The following is a 15,224-nucleotide window of genomic DNA, read 5'->3' on the forward strand; positions in this document are numbered from 1 at the left end:
CCATAAGCTTCACAACATGTAGAACAAGCATGCACTGATGTAACTTCATGATGCGCGTATGCATGGAGGAGCATGCATGGTTATGTTAGCTATGCATCATCATCATCACCTTGTAAGCATTATATATAGGGGTGTTTCACAATGCAAATGTAATCAATCAATTCATGCATAGCAAAGTATGATTCAATAAAATAAAAAATCTGATAGAGTGATGTCACCCGGACGAACCCACCCGTTAAATCCACTATCGGATAGAACCGACAACCGTTGAAACTGATACAAAAACAGACGAAAGTGAGATGACATATTAAACCCATCGGTAATGGGCGATGGACAATTTTTGAACCAAAACATTCCTAATCGACTATTATACACCCTTAATAATATTTGACAAGTTAAAACAATCTCGTGTAGATGTAACCTAGGAGTACTCATAAAGATTTGCTTATAGTAATCTTTTTTTAGGCATTTTGTTAATAGTTTTATAGCATGCATGCTTGGTTTGATTTTTGAAAGAACCAAAAACAATTTTAGAATTGATTTTTGAGTGATTTTGAGATGTTTGATTCTTCTAAAGTATAACTGATTCTGCCTTCAAAATAGATTTTATTTGAAGTTATAAGATGCTATTGAGTTCCAAAAACTATAATAACTATCCAAGAAGCTGTTCTATTCTGCTCCTCTTTTTCATTAATCATCACAATCCTTCTGACAGTGAGAAAACCACAGGAAGATTTGTGGCTTAGTTCATGAATTTACTCATTGGATCATCATGATGTACTTTCTTCATCCTGTATGCCTCCATGTCCTCTTGAGTAACCTCATCATTCCATTTTACATTATATTTACGCTTCCTCTCATCTTTCTCTTCTCTCTTTCTCTGATCCTCCTTTTTCAGTGCATCCGCAAGCAATTTTTCATCCAGAACTAGGTCCTCTGGGACATCACTTCCCCATGTAGCAGGCCTTTTCTCTTCTACTGGTGTAGGATCCTCTGTAAGGAATTTATGAATATAGTTAAAAATCAAGATGCAAAATATGAACAGTCAATTATCAGAAGAAGAAATTAATAACAACTAGAGAGAGGCAATGTGGGGATATGGTATCAGCATACGAACCTGCAGCAGCTTCTTTACGAGCAATATTAGCTCTCATAAGATCATTTGCAGCTTCAGCAGCCTCAATACCAGCAGTACCAGTACAATAACTGTTACGTATTGTCTGCTTGCAGCACTTAAATCCCCATTGGTGATCCTTCCACCATGAACCCCAAACAGTTGTGTGGTTGTTAATGTAAACATCTTCTTCATACTTGCTTCTGGGGATTGCAGCTTCCTATTAGAGGCAACAGATAAATAAGTTATTATCATCCTAACGACCGGCTAAACATAAAAGCACAACGCTTACAATTGAACAAAAATCAATAGTGAAGCCCTGAGGAAATCAACAGATCATTTATAAAATCCAGTTATATCACAAAGAAGTGCTTCAAGAAAGATTGATATGCAACTTAAATTTGGGAAACAACAAAGATATAGAACGCATGTCATACCTGTCCCTTAATAATTCTACCAGCACGGTCATACTCAACTTGCCTCTCACTCTGACCAAGCAGAAGTTCTCTTGGAAGCTTGTCCTCATCAGCTGCATTGCCATACTTCTCAATAATAGTTTCCTTCGTTTGAGACTTCAATTTCTCTTTCATGACCTTGAAATTCTTATAGAGCAGTTCGGCTTGGGAAGGAGCTGCTTGCATGTGAACATCTTGTCCCTTGTCAAATGCTTCCCAAGCATGGATGTTTAAGTCTTTGAATTCCAAAGCTTGACCACTATTTCTATTTTGGTTATCACCCTACAGAACATTGACAAATTTGAACCTAAATACAAGATTAACATGCAAAAGCAATAAAAAAAGGAATCAAAACATCAAGTTTCCTAAAAAAACTAATCTTTTAGGCAAATTACCAAGTAAAACTTTTCATTTGGATCTGCCTCTGGAAGAGGATCTTCACGCATGGACCTGGTCTTGGGATCATAATGAGCCGAAGTTACATCGAGATTGAGAAGATATTTTGCTGTATCCTCGCGGATTCGTAGATTCCTGAACAGGTTAAGATATTTTAGTTACAATCCAGGTAAGAAAATAATAGAAGTGTTAATGGTAAATATGGGACCAATCAAATTGGCAATTTTACAATGATAGCAACATAGCAATTACCTCACAGTTCCTGTACTCCCACCGCCTGTTGTTCGCACACGCTTCTCAACCTTTGCAAAGTCCATTTGTTTGCTTTCATCAACCTTTGCCTCATCTACCCTCAAATCATCGTCGTCTTCAGCCTCATCAATAGCAGCACCCTCATCATTTTGGTCGCCCTTCTCCAATTTCTTCAGCTGTTGTTCCTTCAAATACTTCTTTCGAGCATCATCTCTGGCTTCATATCTCTCAATGACTCGGGCGTATGTTGACGCATCATACCCATTCCATCTATCCCGTTTTCCATCATAGTCAAGCTCAAAAGTTTCTACCTTTTCATCAGCAGCAATGTGCTTGTTTGTATGTTTTGCTCCTACTTTTCGTGGTCTTTCCATGCAACCCTTGGCAACATGTGTCATAGCTCCACAACTATAAAAATAAGATAAATGTTAAAGTACTAACTACTAACAAACTTGGAAGAGGGAGGAAATCTAAATATATGCAAAGACAAGCAGGGCTATCAAATTTTATAATTTAGATTTTATAATTTACATTAGATAGACACATGGATCCCTGGAAAACTTAAAAATAATATCATTTACAAGCCTCTTGAAATTGTGAAAGAGATCACTTACTTCTCACATGCACCTTTCCTATACTTGCTGGCCTGAAAAATTTTAGCACCTCGATCGTACCATGATTTGGTGTAATTGGGATCAGATTTCCATTTCCTTTGATGTTTCAAACTCTACATGGGAAGAAGAAAATCACATGAGAATGTAAATTTTTATATGTCAAAGACTAGTTTGGAGAACAAAAAAACAGCTTGTCTCTATCGCACAGCAACTAACAATTCAATTTCATACTCAGACTTGCATTATCCCTTTATGAATAAATGAAAGATATCACTGCTACTTTATATTGACACTCTATAAAAAAACTTGCACTCCATTGAAATTTATACCATTTTCTAAGTAATTGGTTAGGAATTCCTTGCTGTTACAAAATAAATAAATAAAACATAAGCTGTATGGAGGGAAAAACATACAGGTCTCTCAGCATTAAGATACCAAGGCGCCGATGACACATACTGAGGAATATGGGGATTGATTTCCTTTCCATCTTCATCTTTCTCAGCAGGTGCAAGCCCAGCTTTACGGGCTTCGTCAAGCTCAATAGTTTTTCGATGTTCTTCCCTTGACTTGAATGGCACTGCAATCCATCCCATACAAATTTAATAAACATGATCGAACCGTTTAACTAAGGCACAAAGCAAATAGCAAAGTACATGAACAGATTTAAATTAAAATTACAGAGGCTAAACCAAGATGCAAAGAGTTTTAAATCAACAAACCCTAACCCTAAAACAATTTTGTACAAAAAAAATCCTTACGAAATTACCATGTTTGTATCATTAGTAGTAATGCAACAGAGTAATAATTTTTAATCTGAAAACTTTATAGGATATAATTAAATCAAATAATAGAAACTTATTAAGGCGGAAAGGCTCAATCCATATAATGGATACACGAGTTGTTGATCATGAGGTTTTAAAAAACTGCCGCGACAAAACGCCGCGACGATCACACCACGACGGTGATCCTGTGTTACGTGACCGAAATCGCGAAAGCTTTTACACTACGGCGACGGTTTTTTAAAACCTTGAGTGCATGATCATAACTTGCTTTAAAAACAATAATCGAGTAATGTAAAGCGAAGTTGATAGCGGAAACCCTAAGAGAATCAGAAATCATAAAACTGAATTGAAATGAGAAAAGGGATGATATACCTGAAGCGGTTGCCATGATGTGAATAAACGCGGAATAAAGGGATCGATAGAGTTTGAGGAAGAAGATGAATGAGAATGAAATCGATTCACTACTCTTAAATTGTATTAGGCTTTTTTTCATCAGCTATATAGAATAGATTCAACTTTTTTCTCTTCAAAATTTTAAAATCTCAACTGTTTTGATCGGTTATATAGATAAATACGTTTGTTTGTTTGAAAGAACAAAATAAGGGAGTAAAATATTTCAGTTTCATAATAGAAATAAAAGTAATATATTTGGAAATAAATAATATCGAACTTTTATGAATATTAACTCCTATGAGAGTGGAGTATTTACCGGAATAAAAATATTTTTTAAGAATACTTATTTAATTTTTTTAAATCATATTTACGAAAATGTGAGGTTGATTTGAATATCCTACCTTTTAATTGATATATATATATATATATATATAGATGGTGTAAAGATTTTTTACACGGTAAGTTAATCGTAATCATTGATTTATTTAAAATATTTGACTTTTATTTTAACCATTTAAAAAGTAATACAAATTAATGATTGTGATATATTAACTATGTAAAGATAGTGTATAACAATTAATCTCTTCTATTTTTTTTCAAACTTTAATAAATTATATCTTATCAATATAATTGAATTTTTTTAAAATAATCATTTTTTTAAAGAATAATACAAAAATAATTATAATTTCAAAGTATTTATCAATATAATTACTTTTTTTAAAAATTGAATCAAGGCGTCATTTGATATGGCGAATTCATTAGACGTCAATGCAATTGACGCATGCATGTAAAATATAAGAGTATGCGTCATTGTAATTGGCGCATGTATATAAAATGTAAGAGTATGTGTCACTGCAATTGACGCATGCATGTAAAATATAGGAGCATGTGTCACTACAATTGGCGTATGTATGTAAAATATAGGAGCATGCATCACTACAATTGGCGCATGCATGTGTCTATTCTTTATTTTTTTTCCATGCATGTGCCAATTGCAGTGGTACATTCTCCTACATTTTACATGCATGCATCAATTACAATGGCGCATGCTTCTACATTTAACATGTTTTTACACACATGTGTCAATTGCAGTAGTGCATGTTTCTATATTTGATATGTTTTTATATGCATGCGGCAATTGCAGTGACGTGTGCTCTTATATTTTACATGCATGCGCCAATTGTAGTGACACATGCTCCTACATTTTACATGCATGTGTCTATTGCAGTGGCGCATACTCTCACAAATATGATTAATTTGATAAATAAATTAAAAATATAGTTATTTTAATATATAATTTTAAAAAGTTGGTTGTTTCAAAAAAAAATGAATATAATTTATTTATAAAATAGTGCACATGAGAATAAAATATAACCAATTCTTTATACCAAAAAGAAAGAATTTTTTCTATATTGTTTTAACACTTTTTTGTATTTTTAAAATTTAAAATTATATATAAAATAAATTTAAAAATATTTCTAGAAGGCTTAACAACTTACCAAATACACCTCAAAGGTATGTGTATTTTGATTTATTCTTGTGTCTCTTTATCTTCTAAATTTTTCAATTAGATCTTTTAAGATTTTTCTTGAAAAATTTGAATCTAGTTTGTTAACAGTGTTTCAATCATCTCTAAACCTCTAATTTGATTTTGGTTTTTTTTTCTATATACCGTAAATGTGAACATTTTTAAGCTTTATTTATTTTATTTTTCTTTATAAAATTATCAGTTGTAATTCTTCTTGGGACTTCATTCGAGTTTTTAAAAGTATGTTTTTTCTTTTCCTTTATTTTATATATATATATATATATATATATATATATATATATATATATATATATATATATATATATATATATATATATATATATATATATATTCTAAATTTTTTAATAAATTATTTATCGTATTTTCTTGAAAATTTTGAAAAATGATACGTGCAAAATTAAGTAATTAAAAGGGGGTTTTGTTCTAAAAAGAGAAATTAAAAGGATAAAATTCAAGATGCGAAAGGTGATTAGGTCATAATTTGAATCCCCTTATTTTTACATATTGATGAAGTGTGTATCGATTGAGTTTCAATTAAATTATCATCTCAATGTGAATTAACAAAATCACTTCACTCAATTAATTTGTGTGTAACTCACTAATATATACGATAATCCCCTAATTTCTTATGTCAATTAAAAATTAAATCAAGTCTACTAATTCATAAGAAACAACTTTTAATTATTTATCCCTAATTAATTACAAAGTTGAATAAGTTTCCAAGATCAGATAAATAGACTAACCATCAGAAATTCCTAAATATCTAGATTGATTTGTACGCCCGTAAGCGGCAAAAAGCATTAAACATAAGAACAACTTAGATAAGATAATAATAATAATAAAAATACTCAATAAATCTCAAACAGACATATAATCCAACAGACATATAATCCAACAGAGTAAAAAAAAATATTTCATCTAAAAAAGACTAATCTAGAGAAACTTAACTACTCATTGATAATTTAACAAATACCATGAGTTGATAAGTCTTCATCATCAAAATCTATGGAAGAATTGATCTCCAATGACTCAAATGTGCTCCATAATATCCCCTTAAATGTCCCTTGAAAAGTAGTCAAACAGACTCTTAAATAGAAAATTTGTGTCAGCCAAAAAACACCTTATCGCAGTGCGACAAGTCAGTATCGCGCCGTGATGCAAGCCTCATCGTCGTAATGGGATGCATCACGGACGCGAGAATTCCAAAAGAAATTCCTTCGTTTTTTATGATCATCACAATCTCAAATTTGAATCGTTGATTGTCCTAAAGTAACCTATTTGCACACTAAAAATTTCATCAGAATTGAAATGCTTAACTTTACTAATGAATGTCACCTTTAATTTTTTCTGATCAACACTTCGGTTCCCTGCTTCAACTCAATCAGCTCGTAAAAGTTCTTCCTACATACAAGTACTCAACTTGTATCTCATCTCACAATTATGCACTCACTTTGACAGGGTAATCACTCAATCAACATACAACAGCATTTAACCATGAATTTGAAAATTTTCTGATCGAATTAATCAAAAGTCATAAGTAAACACACACTTCTGAGGTATTTTACAAATTGTAGCGTGACTTATGTTAGGATAGGATAATTTAGGATAGTGGACTTAAACCTTTTGTGTTAGGTACCTAGTTTTCTCGATGTCATCGAATTCATTCCATCTCACTCTTTTATAATGCACTTGGTAGTAGAGAATTGCATATTGTTGGTTTTGTTTTTAACAAAATAAAATTTTGAAGAAGCTATTTTAACTTCTTGTTTTTCTTTCTTTTTGACCAATTTCTCTAGTACCCCCCAACCCTAAACTTATTCGTTGCTAAATTCCAATAGCAACCCCAAACTTGTTATTTTTGCATCGGATAAGCAAAACAATCATTTCTATCTAACTCAAAAGAGGGTGGAAAGAATTTATCTTTTAAGTTAGTGGCTATATAATAAGGATATGTCACCTAAAGAAAGGATTAGTCTAAAGTGGTTAAAGAACGGATATAATCATATTAAAATATGGTGACTTAAAAAGACTTTGAGTTTTCACAAACAACTGTCTCAGTATGTATTTATCAAACTAATAGACTCAAAATCAAAAAAAAAAAAATATGAAAATTCTAGAAAATGACTAATGTATGGATACTCTCATAAGGAAAAGTAAATAGTGGAAAATATTTGGCTCAAACCTTAAAAGCTAAGGTGTCTGAAGATTGAGTATAAGTAGTTTATTTCCCTTTTTCTATCAACTTTCAATCTGCAAGAGAATTTCACGGTTGATCTCTTTCATTCTTCCTTTTTCTAGTGACTTCTTATTTTCTTTTTCATGATGGAAATGGTAAGGTAGAAAATTAAAAACTGAAAGAGACAACAGAATAAAAAAAGTTTATTAATTTCAAACAAAGAGAAGTATCAAATGGAGAGCATTCTTGAGAGTTAGCTATTACACTTCCTTGGGAATTTCATTGTTGATCTCTTCCATTCTTCCTTTTTCTAATGACTTCTTATTTTCTTTTTCATGATGGAAATGGTAAGGTAGAAAATTAAAAACTTAAAGATACAACAGAAGAAAAAAAGTTCATTAATTTCAAACAAAGAGAAGTACCAAAGGGGGAGCATTCTTGAGAGTTAGCTATTACACTTTCTTGGATCATACTACGAAAAAGGAAATAAATTAAAATAAACTAAAACTAAAAATTAAAAAATGATGGGTTGTCTCTCATTAAGCGCTTCTTCAAGGTCCTAAGCTTGACCATTTGCTCCTCTGTTAGGACGGAATATATGACACAAAAAACATATCATCCATCTCTTCCTTTTGTTTGGTAGCACTTACATGAACTTGAGATATTTATGATGTTGCTTCCATATCTTTCTCAGCTTGATAATAGCAAACAGGGAATAAATGACATCCAATACTTTATCTATTTCTTCTCTTCCCTCTTCCTTGTCGCTAAAATAACATTTAGGGACATTCTTTTGTTGAATATTATCTTGTTGGATATTTATGTCTAAATAAATTATTGAATTTGGAGCTTCATCCAAAACTAGATCATCCTCACTTTGCATTCTTATTCTTTCCCCATATTTATTGTTCTTCTCAATTTCTTTTATTCTTGATTCAATTTTCTCATTTTACTGTATGAGTATTTCTTGTTGTTACTTTTCAACTTCTTATTTCATCGACTATTTCCATTCATCTTTGACTTCTATCTCAACTTTATCATTTATAGGATTATCTAAAGTTTTTCCATTAAGAAGTTCATTCGATTGAGTTGTCACTTGTTCAAATAACTGCTCAAGTTGACTTTGAAGATTTGATTGAAATTCCAAGTGGCTTTGAGTAAACTTCATGAATTGGTACATAGTGTCTTCTAGAAGGGATGAGGTCCTTGGTGGTGGATCTTGAGGATCTTGTTGGTTGAAGTTTTAAATCTGATTGTGACTTCAGTTAAGACTTTAATGATCATCCCGACATGGTTATAGGTGTTGACGTGTAAAGGTTTGGCTCTTGATAGTGTCATATATAATGTGTTTCTTCAACGTATGGTACACGATAACTGTTTGTGACCCCCACCACAAAAATCACATTGTAAGGCCCTAACCAAATTAACATTTGCTTGAAGTCGAGTAAAGGCAGTCAATTGCTTTGACAAAGCTTTAAGTCGTGTTAACATGGCAAGTTGAGAGTTAGTTCCGTCCTACATGTTTCCTTTACCCTGCATACATAATCAGAAGAAACATACCTTCGTAGCACTAAACTAACAAAAATAACATAAAATAAAAACAAAAACAATAATAATAACACGAAAATAAAAATTAAATTAGCAAATAAAAATAGAAAATAAAAATTAAATTCTAAGTATTTACAACTAAAAATTTGAAACTAAAACAAACTAAAAATAATAAATATAAATAGCTAATAACTAACAACAAAGAAAATTCAAATTTAAACCTAAAAATAAAAATAACAAATAACAAATGTCGCACAAAAATTGCCTTGTTGAAATCAACAGTCTCTGACAACGACACCAAAAACTTGATGATCTCTCGGAAAGTGTACCAATAATGTCAAAGTAATAAACAACATAGGTTGTGCGGTGTGAAAATCACTTTGACGTGTCGCACGCTCGGAATAAACAACAGAGTCGTTGTTCCAAAGAAACTGGAAAATATCAAATAAAACTCGTTAAAGCTAAGGAAAATGATCGTCACAACCAGATCGAGTTCGGGAGTAGGTTATTAAAGGAGAAGATATTAGCAACTCTCACATCCGTTGTACTCAATGAGACCCATTTAGTTAGTGTCGTGATCAAGTGTTAGCGTGAAGTGTTTGTTATCTTCTACTTATTATTTGAGAAGCGAGAAAAAAGAAAAGAAAGGTATTAAACCTATGTTTTTTATTATTGTACTCGCCAAGAATTCAGAATCTTGTGCCTATTTATTCTCATGGTGTAATGAGAAAATCAGAGCTCTGTAGTTCATGGTAGAAAAAGAACTGTTTGTTGGTTGCTTTTAAAGAGTGATACTTAGATCTCACTTTAGTGGTTAAACCTTTACTTGTTGCTCGCTCTTGGAGACTGAAGTCTTTGTTTGTTTCGCATCGAAATGGATAAGCATACTCGTTTCTGAAAATGATTTTCAAAGTCGCGCAAGGGCGGAAAACAAGTTTGATATGTTTGAATATTTTTGAGTGATTGACGAATATTCAAACGGTAGGCTAAGTGCGACCATCACACAAATATTCGGGAAAAGGAAGAGAAAATTTATTTCACCCCAATCAGTTTTCAATCGGATTATTTAGGAAATTTGTGTGACGAATCAAGTCGTGTTTCTTCAACGGACGCAAGTATTCGAACGCTGGGCTAAGTGCAACCATCACACGAATACTCAGGGAGAAGAGGAGAAAATTACTTCCGTCCTAATCTTTTTTCATCCACGAAAGAACTAACTTGATTCAGTTATTTAAAAGTGTTTTTTGCTGCAATTGACAAATGTTCAAACAGTAGGCTAAGTACGGTCATCACATGAACATTCGGGAAACGAAAAGAAAAATATTTTCGCCCCAATCCTTTTTCAATCAAATTATTTATCGCGAAAAAGAGTTTGAAAACGGACAATTTGGCGTTAGATCAAGTGTTTGAAGTTGATTATGATTGAAATTGTTTGAAATTGATCAAAATCATGGTGAAATGTTTTACATGTGCAATATAAGAGGGATTACCTAATTACTCTAAACGCATTGAAATTGATTAAAGAAATAATCAAATAAACCATTTAATAATTAATTAAATAGGATTTAATCAATTAATTAAATAAAATTTAATCAATAAACTATATACTAACTTAAATTAGTCACAAAAAAGTTAATAAAATAAAATAAATAATAAAAGAAAATTAAAAGAATAAAAATAGAAAAAGAAAAATTATGTTTACTTGATAGCCATTGACAACAAGAGAATCAAATATGTTACTAAATAATGTAGTGAAACTAATGGGTTAACTGTTGGATATTATATAAGTCAAATGCAATGTAACTATGATCAGAAGCATGTTTGGAGAATAGCTTATTTGAGAAGCTATTTGGAAAAGCTACCAGAATGCTGCAGGAAAACCAGAAAAATACTTTTGTTTTTAGGCTGTTTTTGTTTAGCTTTTGTTTGTTACTTTGTTTAGTGTTAGTAGGCACTATATATACATTTTGTAACATATTGAATGAATTAATGCCATATGATTTTTACCCTCTCAATTAATCTCTATTCTCTCTAAACTTCATCTTCCCCAATCCTCCAATTTCACCAAAATTATCCATTACCTCCATTGATTCACATACAAGCTTTTGTGCTTGTTCCAACATTTGGCATCAAGAGCATTGGTTCCGATCCTATTCCGCTGCAATGTCCGTTTCAAACAACAAGATCCCCACCAATCTTCCCATTCTTGATTCAAAGAACTACAACAAATGGTGCAAACAAATGAAAGTTTTGTTTGGCTACCAAGACGTGCTCAATGTGATTACTACCGGTGTTACCCCTCTTGTTGAAGAGGCTACAGCTGCCCAACAAGCCACTCACAAAGAAGAGAAGAAGAAAGACTACAAGGCTCTCTTCTTGATACATTCTTGCATCGATGAAGACAACTTCGAAAAGGTTGGTGATTGTGACTCGGCGAAGAAAGCTTGGCATATACTCGAGAAGGCGTATGCGGGAGTTGACAAAGCGAAGGTGGTGAGGTTGCAAACTCACAAGAGGCAGTTTGAATTACTCCAAATGGAAGAGAAGGAAACGGTCAACGATTACATAACGCATGTGACGCGTTTGGTAAATCAAATGAAGGCTTGCGGTGAGTCGGTTTCGGAGGAAAACATTGTGTCGAAGGTGTTGCGTTCTTTAACGGCAAGATTCGACAACATTGTTGTTGCGATTGAAGAATCGAAGGATCTCAAGACCATGACGAAGGATGAACTACAAAGTTTATTGGAAGCTCATGAACAAAGGATGGATGAAAGAGGAAACGATAAGGCAAAAGCGGAAGTAGCTTTGCAAGCTCGTTTCAATGAGAAGAATAAGAGATCGAAAGGGAAATGGTCTTCTAGAGATAAGAAGAATTTCCAGAATTTTGGTGGAAAAGATCCACAAAATTCAAGAGGACAAAGAGGAGAAGGAACCTCCAAGGATGGTAGTCAAGGCAACTACAATCCGCTCGACAAAAGTACCAAGAGATGTTACAATTGTCAAAAGCTTGGATATTTCTCAAGAGATTGTCGTTTCAAGCGCAAGGAGAGTGATGTGGATGAAGCTAAGGTTGCTAGGCAAGAAGTGGATGATGATAGCACACTTCTTGTGGTGATTACGGAGGAGAATAATGGCATGGACAGCAGTAGAAAGTTGCTGGACAGCAACTACTGCAGTGCAGAAAAAGTGCAGAAAATGCGTTCGGAGAAAAACGCATTAGTAACGGTTCGAGATGGAGTCCAAGGTAGTGATGAGTGGTACTTGGATTCTGGTTGTTTGACGCATATGACGGGTAGAAAAGATTGGTTCGTGAAGATCAATCAAGCCACGCGAAGTAGAGTGAGATTCGCGGATAATACGACTTTAGCGGCCGACGGTGTCGGTGATGTCTTGATCATGAGGAGGGATGGTGGTCATTCCTTGATCAAGGATGTTTTGTACATTCCTGGAATTAAGTGTAACCTTTTAAGCATTGGCCAATTACTTGAAAGGAATTACGCAATTCGCATGGAAAATAAAGTATTGCGCGTTTTGGACCAAAATGGAGTTTTGATCCTTAAGGCTCCTATGGCTGCCAATAGAACTTTCAAGATTGAGTTGAAAGTTATGGAGCATAGGTGCTTAGCTACTGCTGCAAGTCGTGAGGAATGGTTATGGCACTACCGTCTCGGTCATCTCAACTTTCGTGATCTCGACGCGTTACAAAGACATGGTATGGTGTCCGAGCTGCCAAGGATTAATATTCCAGCTGAAATATGTGAAGAGTGTGTTCACGGGAAGCAACACAAGAGTAATTTCAGCAAGGATGCGGGTCATAGGACCAAGCATCACCTTGAGGTGGTGTATTCCGATGTATGCGGACCGATGCAAGTCAATTCCTACGGTGGCAATCAATACTTTGTCACGTTTATTGATGATTTTAGTAGGAAGTTGTGGATTTACCTCATTAAGAGGAAGGTTGAGGTGTTTGAAGTGTTCAAACGGTTTAAGTCAATGGTTGAGCGTCAATGCGGTAAAAAGCTCAAAACTCTCAAAACGTCCGGTGGTGGTGAATTCACATCCGGTGAGTTTATGAGCTATTGCAATGATGAGGGGATAATCCATGAGGTGGTGCCTCCCTACACTCCACAACAAAATGGCATTGCGGAGAGAAAAAATCGGACAATCATGAACATGGTACGAACCATGTTAAAAGGCAAAAATTTACCGAAAGAGCTTTGGGGTGAAGCGGTATCTACAGCTGTCTATTTATTGAATAGGTGTCCGACAAAGAAGCTGGAAAAGATAACTCCAGAAGAGGTATGGTCCGGATTCAAACCGAGTTTGAGTCACTTGCGCGTTTTCGGTTCGGTTGCGTTTCGACACATTCCAAGACAGCTTAGAAAGAAGCTTGATGATAAGGGTGAGAAGTTGTTACTTGTTGGATATCATCCTACCGAAGGCTACAAATTATTTGATATGAGTAGCAAGAGGATTGTGGTAAGTCGGGACGTGATTGTGGACGAAATCCGGACGTTTGACAGCAAAATTTCTGCTGTTTCTGTACAGGAAATCGATTTACCAAATGAGGTAATCGATTTCCAGCCCGTGACAGAGCCCCCTGGTGCTGCTGGAAGTCAAAATTCAGGCCCAGAAATCGATTTCCTGGGAGGAAATTTGAATTTCCAGCCTATTAATGATCCTGGACAGCAACCATTCGCAACGGAGGATGGTGAAACGAGTAGACGACCAACGAGGCAGAGATGTATGCCTCAAAGACTCCGAGATTGTGAGGTATTCCGTGATAGCGAGATCAATCATGATGGTGATCTCATCCATTTTGCTTTAATGGCTGAATCCGAACCGGTGAATACGGAGGAGGCATTAAGCGATCCAAAATGGATGAGTGCAATGAAGGATGAGCTGGAATCAATTGAGAAAAACAATACTTGGATGTTGGTCGATTTACCGAAAGGTAAAAAGGCAATTGGTGTGAAATGGGTCTTCAAGGTGAAAGCAAATCCGAAAGGTGAGATAATCAAGCATAAGGCTCGATTCGTGGCAAAGGGATTTTTGCAAAAGGAAGGCATTGATTTTGATGAGGTATTCGCACCAGTTGCAAGGCATGAAACCATCCGGTTAGTTGTTGCGATTGCAAATACCAACAGCTGGCCGTTATATCAAATGGACGTCAAATCGGCATTTTTGAACGGTCCATTGGATGAAGAGGTGTATGTGGGACAGCCACCGGGTTTTGTTGTTCAAGACCAAGAGGCAAGAGTCTACAAGTTGAGGAAGGAACTCTATGGTTTGAAACAAGCTCCAAGAGCTTGGAACAAACACATAGATGGTTTTCTTAACGATATTGGTTTCAAGAAATGCGTGTCCGAGCATGGGGTGTATGTGAAAACGGGTGCTAGCGAAGGGGTGATCATTCTTTGTCTATATGTGGATGATTTGTTGATTACCGGAAGTTGTGAATCATACATTTCAAAGTTCAAGCAAGAGCTTATGAGGGAATTTGAAATGATTGACCTTGGTGCTATGACATACTTCTTAGGCATAGAGTTCCAAAATACAAAGTTGGGGCTGCTCGTGCATCAAAGAAGGTATGCAATGGAGATCTTGAAGAGGTGTGATATGGAGCATTGCAATGCTGCCACAACTCCATCCGAGGCACGGTTACAACTATCCAAGAGTGAGGAAGAGCAAGATGTGGATCCAACTCAATACCGGAGATTGGTTGGATCATTGCGTTACTTGTGCAATACGCGGCCTGATTTGGCGTTTAGTGTCGGTATTGCTAGTAGGTTCATGGAAAAGCCAAAGGTATCACACTTGGCAGCGGTTAAGAGGATCCTTCGTTATGTGAAAGGTACTCTTGGCTGTGGAATTTTGTTTCCGGCAAGTGACACGGGCAGAAGTTGCAATTTACTTGGATACACCGACTCCAATTGGTGCGGAGA

General features: G+C 34.7%; 1 protein-coding gene across 1 annotated transcript; it reads right to left on the bottom strand.

Moving 5' to 3' along the window:
* Positions 1-629: 629 nt before the first annotated feature.
* On the bottom strand, positions 630-4,148 carry LOC127132099 (pre-mRNA-splicing factor SLU7-A). The gene is made up of 8 exons (XM_051060972.1): positions 3,986-4,148; positions 3,245-3,408; positions 2,832-2,944; positions 2,218-2,625; positions 1,965-2,100; positions 1,552-1,851; positions 1,118-1,334; positions 630-993 (listed from the first exon to the last, which is right to left on the bottom strand). Exons 1-8 carry the CDS (start codon positions 4,104-4,106, stop codon positions 743-745), a joined length of 1,710 nt encoding a protein of 569 aa, XP_050916929.1. The 5' UTR covers positions 4,107-4,148; the 3' UTR covers positions 630-742.
* Between the last annotated feature and the right edge of the window lie 11,076 nt (positions 4,149-15,224).

Source organism: Lathyrus oleraceus, chromosome 3 (genome assembly GCF_024323335.1).
Source record: "Lathyrus oleraceus cultivar Zhongwan6 chromosome 3, CAAS_Psat_ZW6_1.0, whole genome shotgun sequence".
NCBI classification, from domain to species: domain Eukaryota; kingdom Viridiplantae; phylum Streptophyta; class Magnoliopsida; order Fabales; family Fabaceae; genus Lathyrus; species Lathyrus oleraceus.

Excerpts from the sequence above, each read along its gene's own strand:
- LOC127132099 (XM_051060972.1), bottom strand. The coding sequence starts at position 4,106 with ATGAAAAAAAGCCTAATACAATTTAAGAGTAGTGAATCGATTTCATTC. Across the intron at positions 2,101-2,217 it reads GGGAGTACAGGAACTGTGAG|GAATCTACGAATCCGCGAGG; the intron begins GTAATTGCTATG and ends TAACCTGTTCAG. Across the intron at positions 994-1,117 it reads TCGTAAAGAAGCTGCTGCAG|AGGATCCTACACCAGTAGAA; the intron begins GTTCGTATGCTG and ends AATTCCTTACAG.